The 25170-nt window shown below is 41.8% G+C and overlaps 1 protein-coding gene across 2 annotated transcripts in view; it reads right to left on the bottom strand.

Annotated features, from left to right (window-relative positions):
* Positions 1-25170, bottom strand: part of pex14 (peroxisomal biogenesis factor 14) — a 51770-nt gene that overhangs the window by 3119 nt on the left and 23481 nt on the right. For both annotated transcript variants that reach the window (XM_086109389.1, XM_086109395.1), the window contains exons 3-8: positions 25075-25159; positions 17073-17201; positions 14815-14900; positions 12756-12858; positions 9451-9548; positions 877-968 (exon numbers count right to left, since the gene is read on the bottom strand). In XM_086109389.1, the coding sequence (XP_085965515.1) occupies positions 877-968; positions 9451-9548; positions 12756-12858; positions 14815-14900; positions 17073-17201; positions 25075-25159 (593 nt within the window). The remainder of the gene's footprint in view (positions 1-876; positions 969-9450; positions 9549-12755; positions 12859-14814; positions 14901-17072; positions 17202-25074; positions 25160-25170) is intronic.

Consider the following 25170-nt stretch of genomic DNA (forward strand, 5'->3'; position numbering starts at 1 on the left):
AATGTGTGAAAATGAAGACGGTGCTGAAATGCTGATGACCGCGGTATGCTAATGGGCTAAGTAAGGCACGTTGCAAAATAAAAGCAATGGTGCAATCTGTAACCTCTAATGCCACAGTGAGACGATACCCCCAAAACCACTTTTGACACTTATGGTTGTCTAAGTGTGCGACTAATTTGGAAGACCATTTCATCTTTTATTAATTCCCCCCTAAACATAAATGTTTGTGCGATTCCTGGAACAGTACAACTTCAAAACAAGACTGCGGCATGATGTTTGCAAGACGATGACCTGTACATGAAATGATGGCGACATTTGGCATGCTTTTATTTCCCCTTACGAAAATATGTGTGTGTGTGTGTGTGTGTGTATATATATATATTATATATAGATGTATACTGTAGATAGATAGCTAGATAGCTAGATAGATCAGACTGTAAATGAATTGTGGTAAATAACCACACTGTTTCTCACCAGGCATCCGCCACTAGTTAATGCTAAAATATGTATCATAAAAAGCAGGTTCCAATAAAAAGGTCAGCTTAAGTAAATGTAACTATTCACGATTTAACCCAGTGAAGAAAATGATCCCATTGTCGGCCATGTTTGGATCTATGTCTATGACGACATTTGAACATGATGCTCGTGACACTTGTTTTACAAATGCAACTATGAATTGGTGGAGAAAAATTTGTCTTGCCCATTAAAAATATACGAATCCTCTAAAAACTAACATGGTGTGGATAGATGAAAACTTACAAATAACATGTGCGATTAAAATATAGGATTTCAAGAGGGATGATCCTGTTCAATACTGTCGCTCAATATGTGGGAGTGGAGGGTGGGCGGGGGTGAATGACTGAATAACTTTGTTACCTGCTGAGCAGTAAACCCTTCAAAGAGACTATCTCGCCTTTCAGCTCTCCAACCGTTTGGTTGTCCAGGATGCGACTGGTTGCAGACGCCGCCTATAGGGAAAATATGACACACAATGAATACACCCAAAGTCAACACACCTCTTTCAACAACCTCGCCATTGTCACTCAGCACAATATGGAAATCATTACAAAAACAGCTTTGTCCCCCCCAAAAAAACCCAAAAAAACCCAGACAGACTACTGAGTAAGCAAACACGGTCAACACAAAAAGCCTCCATACTTGTGTGGGTTGTCATGAGGCTCAGCTGTCACGTGGGCGACCTCTCTACTGCATGTGGTTTGTAGGACAAACAATCCTGTGACAGGTACTGTATATTTATGGCCCCACAGCAAGAATCATGCCGTTTTAACGAAAATGTGCCTACTCTCCATAAAAATAACATCAAGTGTTTTAAATCATGGCTTTACTGCTTTGCACTCTGTCATTTCATCTCTGATGCACACATGAAAACTCTGTACCCGGAGAAAACCCACGATTTTCTTAAAAAAATCATCGGCCTCACAAAAATCCTTCCTGGTCGGTCGGGCCCTATGGATATATATATCGTTGTTTTTTTTTTTTAAAGAAAATCGTGGGTTTTCTCCGGGTACTCCGGTTTCCTACCACATTCCAAAAACATGCATGTCAGGTCGAGTGGGCACTCCAAATTGTCCCTAGGTGGGATTGTGAGCACGGATGGTCATTTGCCTATGTGTGCCTTGCGATTGGCTGGTAACCGGTTCAGGGTGTACCCGGTCTACTGCCCGAAGACGGCTGGGATACGCTCCAGCACCCCCCGCGACCATCGTGAGGATAAGCGGATTGGAAAATGGATGGATGGAAAAGGATATTAATGCTTCCCACACAAATTTGTGTTACAAGTACCTGTGAGTAGTTGTGTGTCATATTTGACACATTTATTTTTGATTGATGTTGCACTATGATTTTATTTTACTATTATTTATTTATTTTTAATGTGACTGAAGTGTGTGTAAAATAGTGACATCAGGTCAGTGTCATCAGCACATCTTGCTTTGCCAACCTAAGCATTGCTTGTCCCGACTACAATATGCTTTGTTTTGAATGGCCATAAAATGACTTGATCAACAAATTTCTTCATATAGTCAGTATTTGGGGATACAAGGTCATTGTATAGATTACATCTGCAATGAATAATGAGACGAGTCTCACTTGTGTACAAGTGTTGTAAATGGTTAGCGTACATAAGGGTAAAAATAATTCTGACCGATGTTTGAAGGGCCATAATTGGACGATTTAATCGGCTAGTCAATTAATTGTTCGGGTCCTGTAAAAGAAAAATACAAAGGTTTGTGATACAGGGAGAGTAAACGGGATTAAAGTGTATCTGGTTGGCATTTTGGTGGGTCACTGTTAACAACTATAAAAACAGAGCATAATTTCATTTTTTACTGCATCCATAAGTCAAAATGCAAAAAATGTCATGCAGAAGCCTTGCGATGACTCACAATAGAGCAGTGCTTCCTAACCTTGTTAGAGGTACCGAACCCAACCGGTTCACATGCAGATTCACCGAACCCTTAGTGAAAAATAAAAATATGATTCCAGAAGTCTTCCTTCAGTTTTGCCGGTGCGAGAGTGGAGTTGCTCAACATGGCATGACAAATTATGTCGATAGGACGCTGAGTGCCATCACGTTCTGTGATGCATGTGAATCCATGTTGTACATATTCGTCTGACCACGTTCTTATTTTGCTCGACATAGCATGTGTTAAAACATTTAAAAAAATAAATAAATCACATGACGTACTATCACGACAGTCACACGTTGACTACTGAGCGAACGAAATTTCCCGCAGCACTGATTGGACAAGCAATGTCATGTGATCATCTGCAGCCAGTGAAGGCCATGTGGGTGTGACATAACTAAATGACATGTTGAGTCGGGTGTGCCTTAACCTCCTTGGCAGAGGCTCCGTCGAACCCCTGAGACCGATTCACCGAAACCTTGGGGTTCTATCGAACCTAAGTTAAGAATGACCGAGCTGTTTCGCCACCGTTTTGTAGGTTCATTGCAAACTACTGGAATGCTTGTACCGTTGCAAATAGACATGCGACAGAAGGTGAGTCATTTTAAGTTCAACTGTAGAGCGCTGGAAGGATAGACGGTGTCTGTTCCTACAATTAGGACGCGCATACGAGCAAGAAGAGATTACGTGAGGATACTCAAGTGAGAAGGGGCAAAGTCATGGGGAAACTCAACTAAAACCGTAATTAAGTCTCTCCTAACTCACTAGAGGACGCTTGTTAGGAATCGTAGACCCCCTATCAGGGAAAGAGTGATAATTTGGACTCTATCGCTTGTAATTAAATCTAAGAGAAATTAATTGAATCACATCTGAAAGGGATCACGCTCATTTACTGAGCCAGGAGGAGGCCGAGGAGGAAAAACAAGGGCTAAAAGAAAAGGAGGCGATGAGATGCATTTTCTCAGCGGTGATGGTGGTTATCGGCTACGAAACCTTGCTGATAATAAGGAGCCAGGATTTCGAGCTGTTCGATCGGGAGCCAACAGACAACGTTTTTATTACAGTCGTCACCTCATTAGAACTCGCTTAACCCCTTTCCCTTCCCAAGGTATCAATATATTCATTCGTTCATCTTCATTTCGTAATTCAATGGCCTTCTGGACTGAGTTAGATTCAGGCCCAAAGTTGGGCCGCGAGTGCCAGCGAGTGGGCCGCCAAATCATTTCAATCTCGTACCTGTGTGCTGTAAGGCATTATATTTGACCAATTAAAAACAAATTAGCTGTGCTCTTCCCAAGGAGATGCTCAGTTCCAATTAGCTTCCTGCCGACCTGTGCAGAGAAGTAGAGCATGAAAAGAAAAAAGTATTGAGCCTGTTGGTTTATTCTTGTGATTTAGATGAAGGTGAGACTATATTTTCTGACCAATTTGCGCAGATACAATTCCAAAAGGGAATGCTTTTTTTTCCTCCCACTGCGCTCTGCCTCTTGCCCAAAGTCAGCAGGGACAGTCGCCAGCTCAACTGCGACGTTATGAGGACAAGTGCTAAAAACAAGTCTTCGGCTCTTGAAAATAGATAGGAAAGATGAAAAGTAAAAATAACTTTTTATTTAGTCGGGTGTCGGGAAAATGTGAGTCCCAAGGTGAGAGCAGTTGAGAAGCAATGGTTTATATCACTTCATATGAAGGGGGGGGGGGGGGGGGGGGGGTTTACAAGGAAACTGTTAACCTCTTGCTCCATAACATAACATGTATTATCTTACATCGATGCTGTCGAGCAACACAATCTCTTGACATGTCTTATTAAATTCAAGGAAACCTCATCACACGTTAATCCCGTGCTGAATTTCAGCTTTGAGATACATTATGTTAGCAGGTATACACACACACGTACACGCACACACACATTGTGTGGAACTTCAGTGTTAAGTGCTTGGCTGCAAGCTAAGTGTTGGCGTATCAATGTCCACTGAGACTGAAAGTGCGCTCAACCTCAAGTGCTGACATATCTCACACACCGCAGAAGCTTGTAAGATCTGATGCTTGCACAAACTGCTGATCAAGATAATTATCAGCAATCCATTCCAAGGCAACGACAATAAAATCCCCGGGATCTGAAAGTTCACTTTCACTTTGAAATGCAAGGAGACCTGGATCCTTAACAACAAAACCAAAACAAATTATATATATATATATATATATATATATATATTATATATATACACACACACACACACACACACACACACACATACATATATGGCTTTTTCCTGCGTTCAAAATTGCATGGCAGCCACCTCCAGCTAATTTTGTGCCGCCCCAAGTGACATCGCTCAACACGGCGTAAAGCTCCAGCTGTGCCGAGGGATCGATGATGTCCTCCTGTGGCAGCTTCGTATTCTAACTGCAACTGCAGTGTTGCGCCATGATGGAGGTGCTATATCAAATGCAGTGCACAGGAAAGACCTGAGGCAACTACCGAAGAAAAGATCGAATTGTGTTTTTTTTTCTTCCTTCTGCTAGTCTGTGCTATCGCCGTCCTAATTTTCCCCGATGAATTGTACAAACAGGTAAATAATGCCTGTTGTTTTGTTTGTTTGTTTTGTTGCATTCGAGCAAGTCATGTGTAGATATGGCAGGGAAAATCCCAATACAATAATTCACCCTCCACATTTTAAAAAAACATTCAGAGCTTATTAACTCCACGGCAGACTTTTGTGATCATAAGATCAAAGCCTTTTTACCACATATTTTCACCAGTCACGATACTAGCCCTACAAGCTAACGTTCAGCCAATTTGTGACTTCATCATCGAGATGGATTTATGCAAATGAGACTGTTAGCTAACTTCCTGGAAAGCAGGTGCAGGGTTCTGTGGCATCTGTGAGGGCTTACAGAGGAGAATTTTACTGTGCACTCATCTCGCTGAACATATTGTTAAAAAAATAAATAAATAAATAAACCCTCAACATGCAGATGTCCAACCATCCAAGCAATACTAAAACATGTCAAAAACTGGAGGCGAGTATTTAATTGACCATACCAATGTGTATTTACTTTGTCAATACGACAAAGTAAATACACATTCCCTCGGCTAAGTATTTGTGAAGCCGAAAATAGATGAAACAATTTGTATTTCATTGCTAGAAAATAAGACATATCAACTGGAGCGGCACTCAAGGACAACAGCTCATCTGGCTCAATGAAGATAAACGCCTCTGGACCATTAGCAAAAACATCTTAACATGCCTTGTTTAAGAGTGTCTGAAGGCAAATGAATTCAGTTCCTCTGCCAGCAGACACTACATTTTCAAGTAACACATGCAGATTTATGATTGAATTAGTTTCAAAAGGAAGTGCCCAGAGGAGAGTTTTTGAGTAGAAACACTGGTACAGTAGTACGGTGCGATTGATTTCACTCCATTTATGCTATTTCCCACTGGCAGTTAGTCTCGCACAAGATAGGAGGCGGTTTCTAATCTTCGACGCTGTTCCCGCTAATAAAGAGAACGATCAGTGAGTTGAGACAGCGGGGCAAACGTGGTTAACAGGCAGATTTGTAATGATAATGGGGCAAAAATATGTTGAGCATCAGGGATGAATCATCCAGAGGCAAATCTATACTTACGGTTTAGGCTGTTGCAATACAGCAAATGAACCAAGACAAAATCGTGAAAAAAAAAAAAGGGCTCAACCATCACATGCCAAGAGGTATTGAAATGCGCATTGAAAGGCTGCGTTTCCACTACAGGTCGAAGTGCCATATTCTGATTTGATGCTCGCAGTTTGCTTTCGAAACTTAGCTTGTAGCAGACGTGTGCACATTTTCAGCATGACGTCTCTGATCCACTGGTGAAAGGACACTTTGATCCTCTCCTCTTTCATCTATAACTGCTTCAGACAACAAAGTGTATGCAGAAAAGTGGTGAAGATTGCACGACTGTCTGTGTCCTATGTGTTGTGTTGTGTTATTTTTGTTATTTTGACTTCAAAATGGCGCCGCGTGAGTGGCTGCCTTTCCAGCAGCTCCTATATTTTGTTGTTCTACTTCTTCCTTTCATAACTTTGCTGCTGTGAATCGGGAATTTCTCCATTGCGAGACTAATAAAGGTTTTCTTATCTTATCCCTGTTTAGAGCTATCGAAAACAACGTGCACGCACACATACCCCCAATCAAGTACACAAACCGCGACAAACATTTTAGCCTCGAGCTGCAACAATACAAAAAAAGAAGAAGCGGGTTTTTATTTATTTATTTTAAATTTCAATGGTACATGCTGTAAGCTAGCCTGACTGACGCCCATTGAAATGGATCTGGGAATTTTATTTATTTTTTCAACAACCCCCCGAATCCCCTCCCCTCCCTCCACAAATTCTTCAGAAAACACTGATAAACAATCAATCTATATTTTCCACTAAAATGAGGGGTAAATGAAAAAAAAAAACCCAAACAAACTGAAATGAAAATATTCTTAATTGCGAATCCTCAGGTGCTGACCCACAAGTGCGCGGAGGTCAACTGTATCTCCGATCCATCTGTATGTATTACAGGTGCACGGGCATCCAATTCATGTTCAATTTAGTCCACATTTGGAAGATGCCACATTTTTAGTTTGTCTTCATGCTGCCATGACCCATATTTGAATTTGATTTAAAAAAAAAAAAAAAGCTGAATTGTGTCATTTGAACTATGTTCGGTCATGTAAATCCAGCCAAAGTGTATTTGTGCAAGAGAGGCATCCCCCCCCCCCCCACTTGAGGGTTACTCGATGCCCTCTACAAATGAGTGGTTTCCAAACGACAAGAAACGTTTACTTAGCAGTCGAGGAAACTGGAGGCTCCATGTGTTTTGGCTTAAAGGCACAATTTCCATGTTGCGAGGTATAATTGCTAAGTGTGGCGCACTTTGAGCAGCGGGGTGAGGCGAACCCTTCAAACCGCAAACGGTGAACAAGCAGTCGCTCACAAACGTCAACATGTGCTTCTCATCTTGAATCCTGGACTTGAAAACAATTTCCAAATTTCCTCCACGGCCAACAATTCTTCCTGCACAGACTCGCGGGGAAAATTGAAGCTCGACGCTGTAACGATAAAGCTGAGTTTACGATTTGTTTAATGGGTATTTTGATGTGAAATATACTTTTTATACACCGCTGCTCTCCAACAAGGTACTCACGGCAAATGAAATAGACACATTTTAATGCAATATGCAAGTTGAAAATGACAAATGAAAATGGAAGGAAAACATTTCTCCATCCACCTGTGATGTGCCTGGAGCTTATTATCGCCTCTATTTTATCAGCAGGATTCCACTTCAGCGAGAATTGTCATTAATAAAGAGTGGCACGGGCAGAAAAGCAGAGTCATATTAGATTTCAAGTAAACAAAATGTATCAGTTGTTTTATATGGACTAAAAACTACAAATACAACCCCCCCCCCCATTTAAAAACAGATTTCTGCTCTTGCGAATGACAGAAGAAGCAGCTGCAATTTTAAAATGGCACAAAGCAAGCTACGAATCTTTAAATCAATCTCGTCCCGGGGAGGCACCTCTATCCCCCCCAATTTGAGCTCAAGCAGATGTGTCCACATATGTTTCCCTGCGATATCCAGATGCTTGCCATGTGCTTAACAAGCTGTGGACATAAAACATTGTCTAAGATTGTCTACTTCCAAGACACTTTTTAGAGCCCAGAGATCATAAAGTAAATGACGAGCCGCGTTATAAAAAAACGAGCAACGTTTCATGCCGGCGCATCACTTTTTAGAACACAACCACTTCATCTAAACACTTAAAATTCCAAAAAGATTACCAACACTGTCTATAAAAATCAAGGCAAAGACAAACGATAGTATGGCTTAACATTATGGCCCCATAATGAGATGAACCATACTGGTGTTGCATAGCTTTAGCGCCGATGATAAACTGCATAATAAGGCTGTCTATCTAGGGCAGTTATGAGCAAGGGCAGCGCAGGAAGTTTTAGTGCATAAAAGCCTGGAGAAAACCCGTTGCTCCTCTCCTAATCAATCTGGAGAGTTCGGCCGAGCACCTTTACTGGGCTCCTTTGCAATTTCAAAGTTATTGCCTGTCCAACAATCATCACGGTGAAGACATTTCAAGATTACAGGAAAACCTTTCGAGTACTGTCTGCTTTGTTATGTCGTTTCACGCTTATTAGGCTTTTCCTTTATTGACCAAAATGATATGACGGGACTATGATCTCAGGGAAGATAAGGGAGTTGAGTGAGAGTGGCCTGCACTATTACACAGAAATATGGCTTTAAAAAAACAAAACAAAACAAAACAGCATGAACCTCCTAATTATAGGTTATAAGGACTAGATCCACCCCGTGCGAGCCTTAGAATTCATGACAGTATGATTAAGTAGAGATTTTTTTGCAATCACGAATACAGTAGAACTAGCATGATTCACTGAAATAAGTGAAACGTACTGAGATGATGGTAATGATGTAGAGCGAAATTCGGTCAAATGGTCACCTCTGGTAAAGGAACGCAATCCTGGAATAAGTTGCCAATACACATTCCAGACTGTGATAACTATCGACTTTTCAAAACAAACAACCAAACAAACAAATTTCAACATTGGCTAAAAATGCACATGTGTTTAATGTGCGTTCCCAGACTCCAGCCCATCCCAGTGGGCTTCTGGCCAGCAAATTTGTAGCTCTAAGTGATTTGTCTGTCCTGGTCGATTGTCTTGTAATTGAGTACTGCAACTGTTTGTATTGTCTGTTTTATGATGTCTTACCTATTTGGTTCTTGTTTCTGTCATCGTGGTTTTAAAGTTTTATGTGCGTCACTGTGCTATTTTAGAAACCGGCCTTGGGGACTACGGCTGACAACTAGCATTTATGCTAAGTCCAGCGCATTGACACCGTTTGTTCTTGTGTTGATTAATGTGCACTGTCCCAATGAAATAAATAAATAAAGAGTAAATAAACAAACACATAAAATAAATAAAGAAATACATAAAATGATGACGACGAGGCGGCAACTACCTCCGCTGCAGTCATTTCCTGGGAGAGCTCCTGGATTTTCTGCTGCTGTTGAACAAGGAGCTCCTGGAGAGAAGTCATGGTCTGCTGTAGCTGTCCAACTGATAACAGGAGGGGGGGGGGGGGGGGGAAGAAAAGTGAAAATATTCTATACAGCAAATATGATAGAAAGGCTACGTTGTTGGTGTCACCCAAGAATAAATAATTAAAAAAATACAAAAATACATCAACTTCTGACACAGATCATAGCCGTCCAAAAAGAATTATAATTAAAGGCAATAGCCAGCTGCTATTTGGTCAGTCACTGGGGGCTGCACAAAGGATGAAGATATTAATCTCTAGTGTCTGAACTTAAATCAAATAACAGTCTCTAACCTTCCATTATCCACCCAGACACTAGCCTTCTAATGCATCTTAAATCCTCAAACGATCAACAAAGAAAAAAAACAAGGCTCTCATTTAGCAGGAGGTTGCCAGACAAAATGTCCCTCCTAATCCGAATAAATATTGTTCTTTTTTTTCCCATTGACTTTGAAGATTGAATTAGTTCAAGTGTTGGTGTTGGATGCGGGTGTATGATTTCAAATAACAGCGGGCACAGTTTGTTGCCCCCTGCTTCCAGTCACGCATGTATTAGCAAACAATGCATTAAGTTTCCCTGAGCTGATTATATTATAGAAAACCAATAAACATTCATATAAATCATGGGCGTGTAAAGTGTTAAATCAAGGCTAATAGGATTAACATCAACAGTTATTGTGGCGGTCCACTGCTGAGGTTGTCAGGCCAATGCGTAAAAGCCCGATCTGCAGCCGGCTGGGTGGGATGCAGAGAACCACATAAATGTACACTTGGACAAAAGCTTGTGAGCCAGTTTGTGAGGTAGAAAACCGGCACAGACAAAATATTTGATCTTTCAAAGAGGCAGCACCTGTATTTAAAATGGGTGGGGTGGTGTTTAATATAGGTAGGGTGCTGACATGTTTGATCTTTCCATGCTTTGCAGAATCCAACAAAACACACGTTTGAGCAGGACGGCCGGTGCCAAAACCCCAAGGATTGAAGCTGCTTATTCCGTTTGGGATCCTGAACGTGACCAAACTCTCTGAGGGTTGTAATAAACGTAAATGCGATAGCCCTCTTAAAAAAGGTGTCACTAAGGGAAGGGTGCGCTAAATCAAGGGTTGCCCTTTTGGTTTCTAATGACGCCTTACTGCACAATCACTTCTCCATACGAGTAGGTCAGTCCACCAGCCTGTGCTGCTGACTTCTGAATTAGCACTGGGCCAGTTTTTAAACAACGACAGCCAAAGCGTCCACAATCCAACCTTACACTCCTTTGTACTGACAAAAATGCATAATTCCTTATCCCTAGTCATCACAGTTATGAAGCCAAGAATAATGAAGTCAATGACTTTGGCAAAGCATGAATCAGGCGGCAGCTGTAGCTTGGACGCACGCGCGTGTGTCTGTGCGCGCGTGCGCCGCAGAAAGATGAGACGCGACGATATCTGAGGCTTGCAGCTGGTGCGTGGAGGGTTCATATTGTCCATTCAGTAAATTATTCAGTAAATACCTCAATATAATGTACACTACATATGTCCAGGCCAGTGGCCAGCTGGTCACCAATATGGTGCCCAAAAACGCAGGGTGCCCAAACAGCCGCACAATTCCATTACAGCGTCAGCGCACTGAAGTTGTTCCAAGATCCATTCATTAATTGTCTTTGTGAAGTTGCAGGCAAATCATAATGGGAGTCATTGCCCCTACTCTGGAGCTGGCGCTGCCAAGAGAGACTAATGTAGTCCACCCTTCAACTCGATACATCACCTTGTTGCACTCGGGACTAGAGAAACATATGAACTTTAACAAAGTGGGGGGGGGGGGGGGGGGGGTTCGAGCAGTTGGCAGCGGTGAGACGACCGGACGCTATTATTCAGTGCAGCATGGAGGGACGCAGCGAGAGGTAGAGGCAGACCAAGCAAAGGCAGTGGGAGTAGTGCATAGTAATTGCAGCATCCCCACTCCAATTGTGGACGACAACAGTCATTAACTACAATAGCCGCTTGACTACTACTAGTCATAGCAAATGACTTCCAACACTTGCCGCGGAAGAGTGTGTTTGTATTCTTTACCCAACAAGAGTCTCATCTATCGAGTGCATAAAGACCAAGAGCAAAAGAACCATGGAACCGCTTGAGACTCAACAATTCACAATTTGACAAACACTGACCAAGTTGGTAATATTATCCTCCATCTCCAATCATAGGTACATCGTACAAACAGTTTTTTGCTCTAAAACCCGTATGGCTCGCAAGAAAGTGAAAGGACCAAGTGATTTTGTAGGAAGCCCTGAAGAGTGTCACGGTCCAGGCGGTGTCTGATGAGCTCCCTCCCCTCCCCGCCTCTACCCCACGGCCTAAGCGACATTACAGGTGGGCCGTTTGGTGGCGTTCCGGCGGCTTGGCGGGAGGTTTCCGGCTCCGCGTGCTCGCTTTCGGCCGGGGGCAGTTGCCTTGCAGTTTTTGCTCCTCGCTGGGCCGTCTGCCACGGGAGATGTGACTCGGTTCAAGGCTTGAATGGATGAATTCTATTTCCATTCATTTTAATGGTAAAAACTACTTCGCTTGACAAACATTTGTGTGTGCAAACGGAGAATCAGAATGAATTAAGTTGAACCAATGTAGGTACCATCACTCGAAAAGTGGCACTGAGTCAAAGCTTTGTCAAAGGGCCTCTTATTTACACCATCCTGGATTTTTAATTATATTGACGAAGAGCAAGGGAAGCATCTCTCTCGCACTCTCTGCGCGTCTGACAGTTAGCTTGCGATTCCTCAGCTGTCCAACATGGGAGCCGCACCTGTCACTATGTACTTAATCACCCACGAGGGCCGACGCTGTACCCAGACGCCACACAGCGCCATGCTGCGTGCACATCCAACCAACATGCACACAAGCTACACAGCAAATTAAAATGAACTTTCTCGCCACCTACGGGGCAGAGCGTGGCTGATGACGATGGCGGTGAAGCACTGGATAGGGTCGGTGCAGCGATGGAAGGTGGGCGGGGGAGGAGGAAAAAAAGTTGTCATTTCCCGACTCCTCATTAATATTCTGAGGTTAAGAGCTTTTCAGCGAAACGTAATTAATTGAGCCCGAGCCTGACAGTAAACAAGCAATTTCAAATTAAAGCAAAATGACAGCGGCATCATTTGTTAAAAATGCGCAGGGCCTCCCAATTTTGGCAACAGATAAATGAGGGAAAATGTTAAGGAGGGAGAAACTGATGAAGATATTAATCTTCACCTGTCTGTGTCAGCGTGCCACTCATTGCCGCGATGTTGCTCTCCATCTTCTGCAGATGCTTCTTGTCCTCTCGACTGTCCATAATGAGGGGAAGGATGTATTTCTGCAATTAAAAGCGTGACACAATATTAGACTTCTCTCTCTGGTGGCAAGTGGAAGAAAGATGAGTAGGAGAAAGTGCCACCAAGACGTGGCAGTGGAGGGTCAAAGACATTGTTTTATTGGACTAGTGTATCATTGTGTAAACTGGGTCTGATTAAGTGCACATTTCCGTGTCCGAGCAAGTGATTCAAGTATCAGGTGTTGAAGCCATTAGTAGATTAGAAAATGCCTTCACAGCTGTTGTTATTATTGCTTTAACGTGTTCGTAATCTATCAAACTAGTTCCACATTCAAGTTGGAGGATCTGATTTAATGCCGTCAATTATTTAAGATTTAGATTCATTCCAATTTCATTTACATTTATTTGTTTTCTGATAAATCAAGGAAAATTATCATGACAAAAAAATACATTTTTCAGCTAAATCAGTCATGACAATAATTATAAACTCGAGCCCAGAAAACATACTGTAACATCGACCAAAGTGAGAAAAGTCCACAAGTCAATGAACCCTATGAATGGTAAGACAGAACAATACTAATGTTTACTGGTTACATAATGAGAAATAAAATAAACCCTTTTTTACTGGAAAAAGTTGATTGTGTGCACAGGAGAGTGTTCACCAAATAAAACTATTAAAAACATTAAGGATTCATGGAAAATTTGGTCACTGAAAATTTTTGAATTACCCTCGATGGCGGGAGCCAACAAGAGGGACGTATGGCCGCCGAACATCGTCTGTCCAAACGTTTGCTTGTACCATCGCATGTTTGTGGTTGGCCGAGATGCAAATGTTGCTGTGAAAAATCTGAAAGTTCTTGACAAAATATCCAGAATGTTCCTGTCCCTTTCAGTCTTTTGGTTTGCAGACTTGAGTTCTTCATTTTCGGTTTGCGGTTTCAGCAAAGAATGTTAATTTGAGTGCATCTCTTAAAAAAATGTGGCGGAGTACCTCCTTTCACAGTCAATTTGGAGGCAGTTTTCTGCCCAGCTCAATTGACACCAGACGATAGCAGCGCAAGTAATAAACACTTTTTAGGGGGGGATAATTTAATGTCAACACGCGGTATCTAATAAATAGGTTGCTGTGACGGAGGTGTTTACAAGGTGCACAATAACAAAGTATGGGCAGAAGCCAGGACATATGGTGCGACTGGCGCAATGCTCTTGTGACATGACAGCAACCTGTGCCGTCCCGCTAGGAGATCCCAACACTCTGGTGACTGGGGGGCTGGCGAACCCAGCACTGGGGAAACTGAAGACTACTCATGCTGCATTTTTGCAAGCTAAAGTCTCTCGAGAAAGAAAATTACTTGTTGATCTGAAAACTGTGAAAATAAAGTTTGAATAACAGGACCGACGCAAAAGTTAGAATCTGGCTGCGTCGTGCGTGCTTGTGCACTCCAAGAGGAAACCGGCGTGTCATCTAGCACAAGATCGTGTGCTAAAACTTCGGTCCAGCTCCAAATGGAGCGTAATGGCCTACATGTGCCACTCAGACTGTAACAACCACTGTGGGATTAAACGCACTGAGGACAAAAGGTCCCATGAGCTCATGTTCAAGTGCTGTTAAGCCGGATACTAACCAGGCTGATTATTTTTAGATGGTCACATGTCAAAAAAAGGATTTGAACCATGTTAGTCACAAAACGTATGAAAGAGAAAAACAAAAACGAAGAGGGGGGTCTAAATGAGCTTCTGATTTGACGTAAAGCAGGATCACTTTAAGGAGTGGAGAGCAAACAGAGCAAAGTTACATGCTGCAGAGATGGCGGCTATTATAACAGTATAATTCATCAAATTGATGAGCTGGCCACCAATTTAAATGTAGTGTCAGAGAGACACCACTGACAGATTTATGCGTATAAAACATAACGTATAACCAATCAGAAAAAAAATGCGAACCAAGAATGCAAAGCCGGTTCGAGATCAGTCAAAAAGGGGCGTGGCCTACTGCACCTTGTAAAGTTGATGACAGCTGTAGGCGATGCCCACCATCATGATGGCAAAGGCACCATAGTCTCTCCATCTGTAGCCTTTTGGACCTTGACAACAGGGGAAAATTGCAGGTCAAGAGGAAAATTGCACACTGAACACAAAATGTCGCACCCACTATTTGAAACCTTAGTAAAACATTTCACTCTGAGATAACGTACAACACACCCAACAAAAGCACATGTAATCTGTTAGAGATAACCCACAAATCAGTGCCACCTACTTGAGATCTTTGTAAATCAGGCCCATAGTGGGTAATGAAAGTACAGTGTTTAAAATGATCCATGACTGCCAATATAAACATACATTGGTTGCAATAGAAGGCACAGTAATTTCCCTACATTAGAGGTTCTTGTATGAATTTAAGTCTAACACACAAGACTCTTTATTGTTGTTAAGGTTAAAAAAGTCACAATGGCGGAAAAACGTTTTTTAAATGCTTTATCTTGGTCTCATTTTTTCATTTCACAAAAATCTGACATTCGGACAGGCGCTGTGTAGACCTTTGATATGCGCTGTAAACAAGGCAAAAACTGAACGTAGTCATTTGTCGATGTTCAGCTGAGTGACAGATACTGCGAAAGTATGCCATTGTCTAAGCTGTCATGAGGGCCAATTGTCTGTCAAACTGGAAATTCCCCACACAAGAAAACCAGTGAACCGTAAAAGTCATTAAACAACAAAACAGGTCTTGTTGATACAGTTTTTTTCTTTTAACTAGGTGACGCTCTAATGAAAAACAAAATGGGCCTCAGGACACAGGGACAACATTCTAGCGCCAGTTTCATTTGACTTAATGTGGCATTTTCTACTGGCGTCATATGATTTGGCAATCAAATCAAATAAAAAATTGACTGCTACATTGGACGTGGTATATAATTTCAAGGTGAATGGTGTTAGTTTCCTACCAAGGGCATGTTTTATCGCTGCGGCGGCATTCAGGGGATGAACCTGTAACCTTCCCTCTCGAAAATTTTTGAATCATTCCCCAACATTTATATGGTAACCACATAAATTTGGGTCTTCATCAACATTATAGCTGCGATAGACTGTCACCTGTCCCACAATACTGTGCTTCTGAAAGGCCTCCGAGTCCTTGGTATGGGTGGCTGACCCTGGACAAGACTCACTGCATCACATTGGGTCTTCATCGGCTCACCCCTCCCCTTTTGGACCTTTCGTCTTTCTCTGTCCCTTCCTTTTTCATCGAGCACTTCCACGCTGCCATCTTCCTTTTTTTTTTATTTGGTCACTTAAGCTGGGGAACAGTGGACTCCATCCCCCAGTTTTCCAATCTCCTCTCAAATTTATTGGGTTCAGTGGAGGCCTTCCTGTCCTTCTACCACATGGAAATAGAGATCAGAGTATCCATTACTTCGACAGAGATGGATGCGGGTCCCCATGTACGGTCCCTATGACAAGGACATCAAAGGGAGGTGGCCCTCTCTTTTCGGCGTGACCCCCCCATACAAGACTTCCCGCTCTCACTTCATTATGCAGCTTCCTCATAGCCATTTTGATATAAAACCCCCCACTATGGACAGAGAGCCACGAGTCCCCCTAACTACATGGCCATCCCATCAACATCACTTTCATTACAAAACATGAGTTGTCGGGGGAGTCAAGGACAGGGTGGTAATAAATGAGGGTGGAATACATCCGGAATCATTGTCATATGGGTTAAGCATAACGCAGACTTCATTCTGCATTGGCAAATCAGTGGACGGCACTTATAACCCCTCGAGGTAATAAACACACACGTTGCCTTGTGGGGTCTTGCCACGGTGGAACTGTTTGAGACGCCATGGCAAGGGTAGATGTCACGGGGCGGTGTTCCACAATGCCATATTCCACAAAATCTGAAATAGCTATCAAGGCTATTGCTCTAACACATGGAAAAATGTAGAAAAAAAATCCAGGCAATCGTCTGATGAACTAGAAGAGCACTCAGTAGAGCACAGTCCAAAACAGCCAAACAACTGTAATTTGGATCAGCAGTCAATCCCTTTCAAAGACATCCACTTCCTGTATAGGGCCAAAATCATGAAGATGAACCTTTTTTTTTAATCCGTTAAAAAAAAAAAAAAAAAAAAACTCGAATGGGAATAGGAGGGAAGACCAAAAATAGAACTAACGACTTCAAAACAAAGCGCGTTAGCTTTCCATGTTCTGTATATAGTAATTATGCCATTATGAAGCACAAGAATGAGTTGTGCACTCACTGTGTGGAACAGCAGCGAAGTGAGGAGAGTCAGGAGGTTGCGGTAGGCCTACAGCTCTCAAAGGCACGACCTCTTCTTCTGTGCTGCCCGAACGCCGAATGGCCAACTCAACCTCCTCATCCGTCAAGCCTGCAATCAATTACGACATTTAAGAAACTCCTGGGGTTTTGGTGACTTACAGTACACGTTGACAACAAAATGGCTCCTTTGCTATCCGAACGCATACATTAAAACTTTCAATTGTGCTTAATATGAACTCATTCGATTTCCCCAACTGTAAGCCTTAAGAATATATTTTCATTTTATAATTCAAAAATTCCTGGGAGAGTTTGAGGGATATCTTAAGTTTAAGGAATGCCTATCAAGGGAGACGTGTGCAAAGCTTCCCTCCAATGAAATCGGAAACTCAGCAAGCCTATTAAGTGTCACCAAAGGCAAAGAAAATAAGTCTGTCCACTTCTCCTTGTTATATTTCCCATGTGGAAATTTCATACACCCCAGACAGCTAAAATGCATTATTTTAATTTCTTCATTGTAATGTAAATGTATTACATAAATTTGCAAATGCCAATATAATTTAATCTTCAGATCTTTTTAATGATTTTAGTTTTGATTAAATTGCAAAGGGCTCCCTGATGGAGAATCAGAAGGGAGGAGGAGAAAAAAAATCTAATATGAACATCCTCTTTTGTGGGAAGAAAGGGCTGCGGTCCAGGCTCCATGTTATACCATTGATGTGGGTCTAAATTCAATGAACATTTGAGTCAAAACACAGAATGACATAACTTCATGAATTTATGATTAACTATAGCCTATGAAATAACTATCCCAAAATCTTGGGACACATGGTGACGATCAACCACAACTTGCATTTAAAAGTACAGTGCTACCTTGACTTACAAGTTGAATTCATTCCCTGAACGCGCTTGTCACTCAAAACACTTGTAACACATCTTTACCCAATGAAATATGGAAATGCAATAAATCCGTTCAAGCGCCTGAAAAAAACAGAAACAAAAATAATATAATATAATAATAATAATATAAACAGTCTGGGTATCAAGACAATTAAATAAGCATTGTGTTGCATATTTCTGGTGTGCGCGCCCAGGTCATCGCGCGGCAGGCAGCATTACAAGTTCCATGACAACTAAGTTGTAATTTTATTTCATTTTATTTTTTTCGCCTGTATTGTACAGTACAATTCGTACATTCGTACAGTATTGTTGTATGCCCTGCTCGCATGTGCTGATACCTTGTTAAAATACAAGATGTTTAAAAGTTCATAATCATTGCATGCTCAATTCTAGTTTTGTGAGCCTGTCAATGGCATTTTGGATGGTGTGTTAAAATTAACGACAGGAGTGTCGTCAGACAAAGGTAACGTGCTTCGCTTAAATACACAACATGCAATTCCCTTTGTTTTATATTTAGTTTTAAATTAAAGTTCAACTGGGAGTGGCAATCAGCAGCATGATCATCTGGCAAAGTGCTGCCTGTTATGTTTGGTGCCAACACAGCTGAGTAATGGCTCGGAAAAAACAAAGACAAACAAAAAAAACCTAAAACTTGAAAGTCAGGTTACTCATTTGCGGATGTGCCACTGTACAACCTTTTCACACAAAATCAGGTCGGGTTACTTCTTTAGTTCAGAGGCATCGCAATGGTGAAAATACTGACATTCAAAAATGGGTTTGTGTGTGCAGTAATCAGAGAATCTGGGTCTGGGCTAACCCCATCAATGGGGTCGGTACAGGTAACCGATTTCAGGCTGTTCCTCCCAGGTTATGGTTGGCGAGTCATCAACTAAAGCGTCAGGGTGGGCACACTGCCAAACTAAAATTAAAATCTGTCAAACAAGGGCAAAGACTGGTCCTCTTCTGGCCCGCTCCCATCAAAGAGGACATCAGCGGTGGATGAAGTGGAATAGGTGGCACAGCGGTGAATTGAATTTGGTCTCCCATGGGAGAAACTTTTCCTGACCCAACAGTTGTGAAGGGAGACAAAGGTTGCCAGCAGTCCTTCAATCCCAAGCATCTGGGCAGCACCAGCCAGTAGATTTGAGGGGAGGACTGTCATGTTTTTTTCAGGGTGTACCGACAACACCACCTTATTTAAAACCCTGGAAAACCCCAAAACCTTTTTCTTCTTTGGAAAATGATGAATTATACATTAAATGACTGCTATATGTTTACTGAACACCAAAATATATGTTTTTTTCAAATATTCAATGCTTTAATCCTAATTTAGGATTAGGGCCGAATCTGACCCTTTGGGATTTAAGGGTAGCATTTGAGTAGCAGAATTTATAGGGGCCAAATTTGACCCTGGAGAACCCACGGTTACCCAAAACCCAAAAAGTAAAGCGCAGGCGTCTTCCAAAGAGATTCTCTTGGAATTAACTGGAGAGATGCAGAATACCACATTTACGTGTTGTTTTCATCCTGGCAGCTAGACAGGCTACACATTCACGCTGCATGGCCCGTTGGACAATTCTAATTTTGCTTGCTAAACCGGTCTTTTGTCTCTTATGTTCTCATTCAAATTATAAAAACAAATGCCTCCTCAAATGTGAACCAAACGCATTATTTTACAAATGTATGAGGTGTGCAGCAACTCAGTCAGGGTGTGAAAGGGGGGGGGGGGGGGTTGGCTTCAAAAGCATGGGAACACACAAAGGAATATCTATCTAATCATCTCGTTTATAGAAGACGACGAAGGGGAGGTCCAGGCGATCCTCTCCTTTAACTCAATAAGAACTTCCAAATTGCCGTGAAGATAAGTAAATCGACAGCAAACGTTGGCTATCCTGTGGTCTACAGAAGGTCCTGAGTGCCAGGAAGTGCTGCACAACATGTGCTGAGTTTGTGTAGTCAGATTGCACTGACAAATAAGCAATAACGTCTCCCTGGACTCCATATTCATCTGACCACAGCAGACTACATGGTGGCAGAGTGTTGAGTGAGATGAGCGAGGATCTCCGTAGATCTTTCCTTATACAGTCAAACCTCGGTTTTCGAACGTCTCTGTTCTCGACCAAAAATTTAGAGTTTTTTATGCCTCGGATGACGACTGAATTTCGGTTATCGAACAAACTGAGCGCACCTGAATGCGTCACTTGACTCACTCCTCTTGCCTTCTTACACGAGAAAGTGACGCTTCCTCGTGTAGCATTCCATTGTGCATAGACATGTTCAATAAAGATTTTATTTTAAAAAAAAAAAGAGTGTGGTTTCGGTTTTTGAACAAATCGGTTTTCGAACAGCCTTCTGGAACGGGTTATGGTCGAAAACCGAGGTATGACTGTACCTCGAAATGTAAAAGTATACAGGGCGGCTAACAGTGATTAAAAATGATGGAAGGTTTGTACAGGAAAATGGAAGTCAAATGCATATCAAAAAGAAAACACTCCTTCGCAGTAAATGCGCAGCAACAAACAAAAGTTGTGCTGTTGGCGCTGATCTATTTGAACACAGCAGCAACAAATGAAAGCGGCCTCGGATCCAACGGAAAAGAGGACATGGTTTTACATATAAAAGGGAAGACAAAACAAAACGGGGTTGATGACATTTATTCGAGGTTCTAAAACCTGTAGAATGACCCCAGGACCCGCATTTCAGATCGACCCATGGGGTGATGAGTTTTTAAGACATAAATTACACCTAATGACGACACCATAAAAAAAAAGGAACAATAATAGAATGCTATTCTGTATTTCATTATACTGTATTATTTGCTGCACCTGATACACACGGTGCCTGTTTATGAGTCACAGTATTAGCAGATGCTCAGCCAAAGCATTTGCTTTGACCTTGCCATTCTCATTGGGGCATGAAATTACGGTGCTGGCACCTCGATATTACAGCTATAAATACTGTAAACTGCATATCTGGACTAGCGTTTCTATTGTCTTTCAACATAAACCTGATCGGTATTTATTTAAAGGAAAACCCATTGCTCGTCAGGTTATTTACAGCTCTATTTCCACCGCCTCATATTCTCTCGGCATTTTTAAGGGCAAAGAGGCAGTCGGGCTCTTTTATTAAATCAATTTCTCCAATTCTGGCATTCCTCGACTTTATGGGTCAAGACCTTGGCGGGACAGTCAATTACGAAAATGGTGCACTGAAATAATTTGGGTAAAAGGTGAACACATTTTACAAGGGTCCTTGAGAACAATTAGATTTTGGAAATCATTTTTTAAAACAAAGATCCACAGTGCAGGTTCCGTCAAGTAGAAGAAGGTCAATGGGATATTAAGAAGGGGAGGGCGTGACTTCGACACATTGAATGCGTGGTAAGTTGTGGTGAGGGTCCTTCACATCCTTTTAGTTTGATACAACTGCTCGAAAATGGCACACACTCTCATAGAGTATTCATTTATGTATTAAAAAAAAAAAAGAAGAGGGGACAGCGCTCGTTTCCCGGCTTTTATTGCCCTACTGATGACAAAGTAGGCAAGGCCTCGACTAGGTGGCGCCGTGGAGTAATTTATAACCACATCAATCCCTTTACCTTCTTTGCAGGCCTTGGTCATTGTCATTTTTGTCCGAGAGGTGAGTCACATAACCTCACTTACATATAGCGTCCCATTAATATGTGAGATGATGAACCTTATCTTTCCCCTTACCTTCATACCATGCACAGTAATAGCCGAGAGCCTACCTATGTTCTCTCTGACCCTCACTCGATGGCCCCTCTACTCAGGGTGAAATCCATTACTATTCTGTGAACTCACAGCAAAGACGGTGACACGGAAAGGAAATAAGGCGAGCCATCACTTTAGCGTAATTGGGAGGAAATTAACGCTTTTCTATTTTACGCGCAAAGAAACAGCTTCCCAAACAGACTCGGTACAACCGAGCTTGTCGGCTTTGGAGCCTCGGTCAAAGTGACATGGAACAAGATGGAAATGTTGTTGACTTAGTTCCGAGAATGACATTTTTGGGTAATTATGTGTGTGCAACTACTAATTGCCCGGGCTAAACTGTGGTTCCAAAATGGGTTTTGACACTTTGACTGGTTATACCGCACGTGTTCATTGTGGAAGACAGCGCAATCCGCTAAATGAGACAGCATGACATTTTGTTTCACTCAGACAGTAAAACATATTTAATGTTGGCGAGGAACAAGAAAGACAAAATTGCTCAGTCGAAGCAGTGTCTCCATGCAATTTATTTCCCCAACTCCTTTTGCAAAGAAAATAGAATTGATCCGATTTAGAGCATGATTCATATTACATCTAGCTGACAAAGTTGCAATATTTCAGCCAGAACTCAGAGAGGGCATTTACAAATATGGGACCGCATAATTGCCAATTCATACCTAGGAATTGACAGTTGAGGCAAAACAGAAATGATATTTTTCAATGAATGGTGAAATAAACCGCACTATTAAGATGTCTTTGAAAACCGAGAGATATGACCACAGACGCAACCTTCGGCACAGATGAAGGCACAATTGTGCAGTGAAATAATATGCACGGGCGAGGTTATTGTGTAAAGATTCTGCAACGTGCAATCAAAGTGGGGCCTATTTTCCCCTTCATCAGCTGTCCAGACTCCAGCGTAAATATTGCCGGCAAGAGGAATCCAATTTAAATTCCACTCTTCCGGGAGATAGTATTGTTTCATTTTATGTGTGCTTTGACATTTCTGGCTGTTAATATAAAGTAAAATCCGGAGGTATTTACATAAACATGACATTAAACTGTATTAAAAATTAAGACATGACAGACACACTTGCAGTGGGAGAAGCAGGATGATTGAGTCACGAGATCAAATGGCGAGAGGACTGAGCCTGCATTTACACTGCAGGTCGCAATGGCCAATTTCTGACTTTGTGCCTATTTGTGATTTGTCTGTTTATCCGTACACATGCACTTCAAATGGCACAAGTGCCGCAAATAATTTCGAAGCGTTTATTCTCAGTAACTCACTTCGCATGAGGGTTGTGTTGGGCTAACAACTCTCATTCCAAATTTTGACACCAGGTGCAAGTAAACAACAACAACAACAAAAAAGTTATTAAAATATCAAGTTAGACATGTCGTTTTGTTGGACTGAGTCTACCCACCCCCAACCCTGACTTCCCACCATATTTAATCAAAGTTCTATGTGAAGCCTCTTCGCGTGGTGGCATGACCGAATTGTGGTGGCCATGCCAGAGCCAGCACTGGCCCTTTATATTGCTGCCGTTCAGTCTATACCTTATATGTCACACGTTATATGTCTTTATTTATTTATTTGTACAAATTATTCCGCAATCTTGAGTGTTGAATTCGGCTGAACCAAGTACAGTGTGCGAGTCGGACTTTTCACATGTTGCTAGAGACCAAAAGTATCAAGTATCACAGCGGCTTCTCCGTGCAGCAAATAAAAGTTTAAATAACAGTTACACATTGACAGGTAGCGTAAAAAAAAAAAATCCATAAGTGGCAGTTGAGATTCCTTTGTTGTGGCTTGCTACGGGTAAAAATGTATGTTGGGCACGACCGCTGTCATGGCTTACTTCATGGAGCCAATTAAATTATTGATTGGATCGGCGGATTAAGACATTACATCTGATCATAAAACGTGCATAAATTGAAAATGATAGACGATCAGATCGTTGGAAATTCTACATTTAACTCCTCAAGGCTGTTGGATTTGTTTGTACTTTTGTTAGTTGCTCCTATATCACCAATGTTAGTGACTGTATACACACACACACACACACACACACACACACACACACACACACACACACACACACACATACACACAAAATGTCACATCAGTGTGCGGATGCAAAGAGCCACACTTTCCGACAATAAAATATTTGATTCCCAGCTTTACTGTTGAGTGGCTGAAGAGTTATCCTCTTCAAAACGGAAATGTACTCTGCGCTTCGTGTTTCATTGCTGGAGTTTCGCTCATCTTTACAATGTCTTTCCCTGAGATCGATGTCCACATGCAAATTGAGGCTCCTTGTTCAGATCTACAGTGGAACTAACTTTCCAAAATAAATCTGCATTAAAACATCATACATATTTCATGGGCTCGGAGTGCAGTAAGAGCAAGCAGTTTTTCGACTGCAGCAAAGAGTTTAAAACAAAGAGGAAAGAATGGAAGTGTGCGGTAGTATAAACATTTGACGACAGGCTCTTGGTTTTATTATTTATCCAAGCAAACAATCTTAACTGTGACAAACACAAAGAACAGTCAAAAGACATCACGAGCCAGGAAAAGTGGACAAGCTGTTTCATGCAGATGGTTTCAGGTTACCTCCCCTGCTGTGGGGCTTTGACACATTTTTGACTTTTTAGGTACGGTACTCTAAATGTAAAAAGTTCTGCGAGAAGCACGGCACCTTGAGCGAATACCTCCAACCCAATCAAACCAACTTCCCTAGTGCTTGTTTTAAGCTGTAAGAAATGTGTGGCACAGCACAACATATTTCCCTCAAGCACATTGGACTGAACAAGCCAAAATAAATTCCACCTGGTGACAAATAATATTATGCACCGTGTTTTAAAAGCCATCTATGAATGGGATAAACGCCTTCTCTGTCAGGCTTCAAATTTACAATAACAGTAAAATGAAGTAAAAGGGTTAAAAGGCCGGGGGGGCAATATTGAAAATTCCATTGAAAATGCAGAGGGAGTTTGTCGATATTAATTTTCCTGAACCTAAAGGAGCATCCAAACTGTTGTGTCATTCATTCACAGGACCTGAATCATGCACTCTGTAGCAAAAAAATCGACCCTATTGGATCCCCTGGAGCGATAGCCCTAACCTCTGACCCCAAATACCAACCGTACAGTGTACAAATAAGCGGAAGTCTATCCTGCTGCATTTTCCAATACAAATGACTGACCATTAACACATAGTGCATAGCTCTCATATAGCTCTCTCTTATTTGTATCAAAATGATTTGATTTCATGTTTTAAGTTCTTTGTTTCATTTACATTTTTACAAGTACCGGTATTCAAACATGGGCAACCCTTTTTTTGCACCGTACCTTTTTTCTTTAGGAAGGCTTTTCGAGTGGCCAAGGGACTCTGATGTACTTTGGGATTTTGAAGAAATTTTACAGCTGTAGAAACCTAGGAAGAGA

This window comes from Hippocampus guttulatus, chromosome 1, assembly GCF_054856545.1.
Source record: "Hippocampus guttulatus isolate MCC_2025c chromosome 1, RoL_Hgut_1.0, whole genome shotgun sequence".
NCBI classification, from domain to species: Eukaryota; Metazoa; Chordata; class Actinopteri; order Syngnathiformes; family Syngnathidae; genus Hippocampus; species Hippocampus guttulatus.